Source organism: Antrostomus carolinensis, unplaced genomic scaffold (assembly GCF_000700745.2).
Source record: "Antrostomus carolinensis isolate BGI_N321 unplaced genomic scaffold, ASM70074v2 scaffold38238, whole genome shotgun sequence".
Classification (NCBI taxonomy): Eukaryota; Metazoa; Chordata; class Aves; order Caprimulgiformes; family Caprimulgidae; genus Antrostomus; species Antrostomus carolinensis.
In genome coordinates, this window is record NW_010332975.1 from 1 (window position 1) to 8,420 (window position 8,420).

General features: G+C 55.1%; 1 protein-coding gene across 1 annotated transcript; it reads left to right on the forward strand.

Annotated features, from left to right (window-relative positions):
* Window positions 1-1,007: 1,007 nt before the first annotated feature.
* LOC104518212 (tubulin polyglutamylase TTLL13) lies at window positions 1,008-8,305 on the forward strand (the record flags this gene model as incomplete). Its single annotated transcript, XM_010173713.2, has 9 exons — window positions 1,008-1,166; window positions 1,718-1,848; window positions 3,699-3,855; window positions 4,127-4,270; window positions 5,398-5,483; window positions 5,624-5,849; window positions 6,344-6,528; window positions 7,479-7,667; window positions 8,122-8,305. Coding segments are annotated over exons 1-9 (1,323 nt in total), but the record flags the coding sequence as incomplete, so codon positions are not given.
* Between the last annotated feature and the right edge of the window lie 115 nt (window positions 8,306-8,420).

Here is an 8,420-nt window from a genome sequence, read left to right on the forward strand (position 1 = left end):
CCCCCCACGCAGTCATTTTCGGTTTATGTATTTACTCGGACCCCTGTGGAAGGTTCAGAGCTGTTCACGCCTTGGGCTGAGGTGCCCTCGGGTTTAAAGAGACCAAACGTGGGCAGCAGTGCGAGCTCCCCGCCCGCCCCCAGTGTCTGCCCGTGCCACACAGCTGCTGAAATGGGGGAGAAGGGTTTGGTTAGGGGCTGTTGGAATGCAGAGTACCCGTGACTGGGGAAATGGAGTGAGAGCTCCAGCTGTTCAGTGTAAAGCCAGTGATGGAACAGACAGGATTGGTGCCCGGAACCTCTCCCTCTGCCTCCAGGAGCTGGTCCCCTCTCCTGTCGTGCTCTTTGATGCCCCAGCTGTACCTTAAAAGGACACATTCCTATGGTTTGATGGGTGTTACTGGCCCATTTGCTAACGACTGTTCCAGCAGTGCAGCCACATTTGCGTTGCTGAAGGTCACAGCCTGGGGAGCTGCACGAGGAACACAGGTTTTATGCAGAGGGGTTTTGCCTAGGGCCGTGCTCGGGTGGTTTGGTGACAGGAGCTGGATGGGGACGAACAGCAGGAGCTGGTGTGGCAGCGTGGGTGCCACAGGAACCAGAACCATTTCACAGTGGTTCCTGGCGTGCACTGACCTTCATCACTTCCCCAGCCCTGTGAGACGCCACATTCAGAACTGGCACGAACACGAACCACCCCAGCAGTGACCTCCTGCTCCAGAGCTCGTGTGTTCCACTGCCAATGAAACTCGTACCTTCCAAACACTTGTGTCTGCCCATGTGGTGTCAGGCCCACGGCGGGTCCAAGCCTGCTGTAGTTCAGGAGGTGCTCTGGGACCCCCAGGCCTGTGGGCTTGGGGGGCTGATAGCTCCCAGTACCCCTGCAGCCACAGGCTGGGGAGCCGGGCAGAGCTTGTTTTTCTGAAGGCTCCTGCCAGTACCTTGTGTCTCTGAGAGTGGAACTGCCACCTGGAGAGGTTTGTTCCACGCTCTGCCCCGGTTCCTTTGGGGATCTAACAGTCCTTGTCCTGTGCTTGCTTTGGCGCAGTGCGGCGGGCAGCGCGGTGCTGCGGGCTGAGGGAAGTGGGGGAGAACGAGGAGTGGACAGTGTACTGGACGGACTACTCGGTCTCCCTGGAGCGCGTCATGGAGATGAAGCGGTTCCAGGTAAATACCCCCAGGGAAAGGCTGCCCAGAGGGATGAGCTCAGGAGGGAGGGTGAGCTGGGGGCTGTTAACGGAGCAGCAGGTTGCAGAATGAAGCAGAAGCATCCAGACCAGCACCCCAGCCGTGCCCCCTTCCCTGCCGCAGGTCCGGAGGGCGCGGGCTCACGAGCCTTTGCTGCTGCTGTGTCTCTGGTAGGGTGCCCTCAGCAACACTTTGGCAGTTAGCAGTGAGCTGGAAAGCTGCCAACCCCTTTGATGTACCACAAAATAAATGGTTCTGGATGACAAACAGCTCCCTTCCTGAAGCTGTGATATTCTAGGGAGCGAGAGCTTCAGGGCTGAGATGGAAGGAGCAGATAAATCACGCTGGTGAAGTTCAGAGCAGCAGTCACAGTGTAATCTTGTCCCTCACCAGACGTTCAAGGCAACCGCAGGCCCAGCTTCCCGTTGTGCGTGCTGGTTCCCGTGCACTCCAGCTTTCCCCAGGAATCGAGGAGGATCCCTGCTGTTCCTTTGCTGAGTCTCTTTTTTTTTTGTCTGCACCTCTTTCAGAAAATCAACCATTTTCCAGGCATGATCGAGATCTGCCGTAAGGACTTGTTGGCTCGCAACCTTAACCGCATGCTCAGGCTCTTCCCCAAGGAGTACAACATATTTCCCCGCACGTGGTGCCTGCCAGCCGAGTGAGTGGTACCTGTTAACGCAGCTGAGAGCGGGGCTGTGCAGTGAGGAAGCGGGAGCCTCCATGCCTGACAGGCAGGGCTGGGATGGGGGGGCCTCTCTGAGGTCTCGTGTCTTGGCCTGGGTCTCTGTGAGCTTCCCTGGTGCTGAGACACATTTCTAGATCCACACACCTTTAATTCCCATGGGACTGAACCAGCCCGTGGAGCGGGGTCCTGTGTCCCCCGCGGTGTGTGCCTTGCTGCTGCGCAGGCTGCGAGCTGAAGGGACACATCTGGGGAGAGGGACCAGCCCGGGAGGCCGCAGGGCAGTGGGTGAGGGAGAGGTGTAACTCTGTGCTTCGGTGGAAGGTCTCAGGGTAGAGGCAAGGGCCGGGCAGCGTGGCAGGCTGCCTCCCCGCCGTGTCCGTTGCTCACCCGGGAAGGGCAGGGGTGTCCTGGTTTTTAGGGTTGCACCCTGCCAGATGTCTTCACAGTCCCCTGCACCTCTGCCACCCGCTGCAGCGGAGCACAGGGATGGCAGAACATGGTGGGACAGTGCAGGTCGCTATGTTGATTCGTACACAGTCAGATGTAAACCAGCACTGAATTACCCAGGCTCTGGGGCCTGGCTTCTCTGTCACTACAGGCAGCAACGGCAGAAATGGAGCTCAAAGAGCACCAAAGTTTGGGTGGTTGTAAGGAAACAAAATACCTATTCTGAGACAGATTTTATTCTTCCCATTTCCTGAAGACCTCAAAGTGGGGCTCCCATCACCTTTCTGTACCTGAACTCTCTCTCCTCAGAGTTAGAATGATTTTCTCACTATCTGACCGAAAGCATCTTTGCTGAAACATCAGCACTTGGCACTTCTCCCCTTTGCCCTGGCCTTGGAGAACAGCGGCTTGCTGCGTTTTGCCAAGAGCGTGTGGTGTCCAGGAAGGGCGTTGCCGTGTGTCCTCTCAGTGTCCCCATTTCTGGAGAAGACAGACCCAGCTCTCTCCTCTTTCTCTCCAGGCAGCATTTCCTGGCCTCGTGTTGCTCTTGGCACTATTTTCAGGGATTTGTCCTGTTTGCCTCTCCCTTTCCCTAAATGTGGTGCCCAGTAGACAGACAGTGCTTCTCCATCTACAGCAAATTAACTAATTGGCATGTGGGCTTGGCTCTTCAAAGCACCCGACTCCCACTGGAGCTGCTCTCAAAGTTCAGCCGTGTAATGTGGCAGGGGGGCTCTCGTGTTGCTCTTGGCACTATTTTCAGGGATTTGTCCTGTTTGCCTCTCCCTTTCCCTAAATGTGGTGCCCAGTAGACAGACAGTGCTTCTCCATCTACAGCAAATTAACTAATTGGCATGTGGGCTTGGCTCTTCAAAGCACCCGACTCCCACTGGAGCTGCTCTCAAAGTTCAGCCGTGTAATGTGGCAGGGGGGCTCCGCAGCTCGTGAGCCTCTGCTCCGGCCGTGGCCTCCTGCCTGCTTGCTGATGAGCTGTCATCAAAGGGGACGTCAAGACTTGTCACCTCCTCCTTCTGCTTTGTAGCCAGGGCTTGTTTGTTTTCTCCTGCTCTCTCTGGGGCAGCAGAGACAAAATCTTACTGGCTCCTCTATGCACAGTGGTGACCACTTCCTATGAACGTCCCGGTAGAGGTGGACACCTGCAACTAAAAGGTGGAAGCAGGAGAGCTTTGCCAGGTCCCACAAGGACCAGTTTGTAACTGATGTAGACCAGGAGTAGGTGTCCTGTTCTTGTGCTGCAGAAGTTTGGTCTGCACTGACCTGTAGCACTGTCTCAGGAGTCCCTGGCTGTTAGGAGAGAGTTCAGGGCTGCTTTTTGCGGCTTGGCGGCTTGTAACAGTCGCCTCTTCCCCGCACAGCTATGGAGATTTCCAGGCCTACAGACGGGCGAGGAAAACCAGAACATTCATCTGCAAGCCAGACAGCGGCTGCCAAGGGAGAGGCATCTTCATCACACGGAATTCGGAGGAGATCAAACACGGAGAGCATATGATCTGCCAGCAGTATATCTCTAAGGTAATGGGGACGGGCTCAAAGCACGAGTGGAGGATTGCAGCTTCCCAGCAGTTCCATCATCCCGCATCCTCCATCTTCCTGGATCTGACAGGGGCTCTGGGTGGCTGCAGAGCAGCAGAGGCATGGCAAAAGCTTGCCTTTCTCCTGGCTGCTGAGCTGCCAAGGAGCGGCACAAGCAGTGCAGATACATCAGCCAGCCTGAGGGACTCGATCGCAGCGCGCCTAGCAGTGTTTCTTCATCTCATGCTTGTTCCTGCCTTTTTCCTCACAGCCTTTCCTTATTGATGGCTTTAAATTTGACATGCGCATCTACGTGCTGATCACATCTTGTGACCCACTGAGGATTTTTGTCTACAAGGAGGGTCTGGCCCGGTTTGCCACCATGAGGTACATCGATCCCAGCAGCAGAAACCTGGTAAAACAGGAAGTTTCAAAAAAAACCTCACATAGTATCTGCAGGTGTAAGTCCCTAATTTGTCCTAGGGGCATTCCAGACCTTGAAAAGACAGGGACTGGTGGGTTTCGTGGTGCCCAGCTGTCTTCCTCCCTGTTCTCCCCTCTGTCTGTACCTCCTCCTCCTCCTCACAGGAGGTATTCCAGGAGTGTCTGAAGTAGATTACTCCCAGGCCCCACGCTTGGGCTGTTTACTGGTCTTATCACAGAATCATGGAGTTGTTTTGCTTGAAAGGAACCTTGGAAGGTCTCGAGTCCAACCTTCAGCTCAAAACTGGGTCAACAATACATTCAGATCTGGTTCCTTGGGGTTTCACCCAGTCAGGTGTTGAAAACCTGCAAGGACAGAGACCCCAAGGCGTTTCTGGGCAACACTCCTGCTGCTGCTTCTTGCCTGTATGAGCATCCTCAAGTCCGCACCATTCCTTGTCTGCCTGTGCTTCAGGCAGGAAAGTGGGACCTGGGGATTATCTGCTGATACTGGAACAGCCTAGGAGGGACAGGGAGGGGAACTGGGAAAGCAAAGTGCAGAGTCTGGCTGTGGCCATCTCCAGGCAGGGGTCTGTGACCTGTAAAATCCCAGCAGGGGATGGACTCCAGCGTTGGATCGCTGTGCTGCGGTCAGGGGCTGCCTGGAGATACCCCGGGCTCCTGGCCCCTGGCCCCTGTCCCAGAGCTGCTGTCCCAGGTCTGTGCCCTCCCTTGCTGCCATACACCCATGTCTTGGAGCGATCCTCTGCTTTGGGTGAGCAAAGGAAGAGGAAGAACCTGCAGAAATTTGCTGCAGCCTCTGTCCTGAGGAGCCCCTTGTTTATCAGTGAGGCCAGGGCTGGAATGGTGTTTGTGGAGCTGACTCCTGTGCTCTCCCCCAGAATAAGGACAGAGGTGTGGAGAGGGTAGGGCTCTGCTGGCTCTGACTCCTGGCTAGAGAGGGACTCGCCAGCACGATCAGCTCCCTGCTGCAGCCAGGGCCACAGAGAAGAGGTAGAAGTGGGTGAAGTTGGCGCCCAGATTAGTGCTAATGGGGCTGTTTCTGTTTACACTCTGTGGTTAAGAGTAAATGAAAGTCTCTTGCGATTCCTCTCTCAGGGTGACATCTGCATGCATTTGACCAATTATGCTATCAACAAACATAATGAAAACTTCATCCAGGATGACATGATGGGCAGTAAGAGGTATTGTCTTGTCTAGGTACCGCGATGCCTGTGCACGTCCTGCCAGAAAGCTGTGTTTGGGACGCTGGGTTACTTCCATCTTTCTTGGGGCAAACATGGTATCACAGGTCAGCTCTTACCATCTCCTGTCCTCCACCCAGGAAACTGTCCACCCTGAATGCCTGGATGATAGATAACAGCTACAACACAACAAAACTTTGGGAAGATATTGAAGATATTATTATAAAGACTCTTATTTCAGCTCACCCTGTTGTGAAGCACAATTACCAAAGCTGCTTTCCGAACCACACTTCTGGCTGTGCCTGCTTTGAGATACTGGGCTTTGATATTTTGCTGGACAGAAATTTGAAGCCGTGGCTGCTAGAGGTGAGGAAGGAGTCTCCTGCTGCAGATAGCTGAGAGCTGGCGTGTCTGGGGGAGGCTCCAGAACAAGGGGTGGTGGGATGAACAGAACTGGGTTGATTAAAAAGGGCCACCTCGTTCACACAATTAAACAGGTTGTGGAGACAAGTAGCCAAGCAACTTGCTGTAGGCAGAGCGGGATCTAAGTGCCTGTTCCCTGCACACCCTCTCTAAAAGCAGCAAGTTTCCTGACCCTTGGCACTCCTTGACCTGTAACAGCACCCCACATTTATATCAGCTTCCCCTGTAGTCCTGCAGGGTGTGGGATCTGAACGACCTGCCCTGGGGTGAGCACTGCACTGCAGGACAGAACCAGCCCCTGCGTGCACCCTCCTGCTTTCTGTCACTGTTACAGGGAGGGACATCCATGGAAACCGTGTGGTGGGGCAGACTGGGACAGCGAGCTGGCTGCTGGGAGCTGGGAGTTGCCAGGTTAGATGAGCTGCTTGTTTTGGCAGGTGAACCACTCTCCCAGCTTCACCACGGACTCTCGCCTGGACCGTGAGGTGAAGGATGCTCTTCTCTGTGATACCATCAACCTGATAAATGTGCACGCCTGCAACAAAAGGAAGGTGCTGGAGGAAGACAAACAGCGGGCAAAGGAACGGCTCCTCCAGGCCCATCAGACTCTCCGTGCATCCAGGTATTATTGCTCTTCCCCATAGTGCTGCAGGTCCCCAGTGAAAATAGATGGGACATGGTGGAGCAGGATAAAACCAAGGCTGGCTGGCTCCAGACTAAAGCTCCCAGAGGCTGTGGCACTGTACAGACCTCACGAGACATCTGCATCCTGCAAGGAAGAGCCAGGGCTCCTCTCTGGGCATGAGGAGATCCAAGATGCCTGGTGCTCTGGGCCCTGTACAGTCATCCCCATCAAGCTGTGCCTGCTTGTCACGTCCTTCAGTGCCAACAGGCAGTGCCAGCATCCCCAGGCTCACCGTGACACTCACGGGACAGACTGCAGGACGGCTTCAGGGACCAAGAGCACCTGGGGGCACCAGGGCCCTTCTCCCAGGCAGGGTTTTCCTTTCCCAGGGCTGAGGGCTTTGCCCCTTTCTCTGTCTGCATGTCCTTTCATGAGGCTGGGTCAGATGAGCCTGCTGCCCGGGCTTTTCCTGCTGTGCAGGGTGAGGCAGGAACTCCCTCCAGCTCCCATTTCCATGAGGAGACCTGAGATAACTCTGGGCTGGAGACACCGAGTGCACTCTGTGCACTGCACTGTGCCTGCCCCTGCAGCCTCGGCTGCTCCGAGCTCCCCGCTAGCGAGGAAGGCTCCCAGCAGCACGCAGGGTGGCAGGTACACCTTGAATGGGCACATCTTAACTGAACTGAACTTGTAACTGGGTTAGTTGGCTGAGGGACAGGGTGTGAACCTGGGTGGCAGGAGAGAGATCTGGAAATGCTTCACCAGCACTCTGCAGGTAGAGGATGAAGAAGTGCGGGTTGTGCTGGTTCCCTGCAGTGCACCCATGTGAAACGGGCTCCCAAATGGGGACAGATAGGGGAGAGGGCCAGCTGGGCCATGTCCCTTGGCCAGGACAGCACCTGGAGCCTCCTGTCACAGCTCCCTGTCTGTGCTTTCTCCCACTGCAGACAGAAGGAGTCAGAGAGCAGCCAGGCTGACTGGATCTCTCAGGCAGAGAAGTACGAGAACTCGCACCTGGGCGGGTACCGGCGCATTTATCCGGCACCGGGAACAGACAAGTATGAGCCCTTTTTCAAGCAGAGTGGCTCCCTCTTCCAGGAAACGGTGTCATCCAAAGCACGGGAGAAGTGTGCCAGGTACGCTGCCCTGCGGATAACCCGCTCCTCACCGGGGGGGCATGAAGACCTCTTGCTTCTGATCCCTTCTCGGGAGGAACTCTGCTGCTTAACAGGCATAAGTGAGCTGGTGAGAGATGGAAGGGAAGGAGGCTGCATGTGCTCTGTCACCACAGCAAAGCAACTTCCTCTCGCATGTGCCCTTGAGAGGCAGATGCAATATTCCATTGACTTTTGGACTCTGGAGGCACCATGTTGCAAGTGTCCTCCACCCTTCTGGCAAACACAGCCTAATTCACAGGCATTTCTCTTTTAAAAGCACTCGTGGCCCATTTCTTGGCACACTTCTGTTATGGTCTATTCACTACAGAACTTCTGACTGCAATAAAATGTCCTTGGATTGAAGGCTTCACAATAGCCTTTTGCTATGATGGCTCTTACCGAACCTGTGACTAAGACTACTGTTCTGTGGCAGGCAGCAACTGGAGGAAATTCGCCTGAAAAAAGAAAAGTTGGAAGCTATTACCAGGAAGAAGAAAACAGTGAGGAAAGAAGATCTGCATGGAGAGTCAGCTGGGGATAAATCCCACACCCATAATAAAACCACAGCTGCTACAACCCGCCTCACCTACAGAAGCACCAGGATGTGGGACACAAAGGTACCCTGCTCCTGTCAGCGGCTGTCCAGGGGCTCTCAGAGGCAGTACCATGGCTCTGAGAACAGTGCTGGGCCGTGGGTGTCTCCCACGGAGCAGAACTACAAGGTTGGAGTCC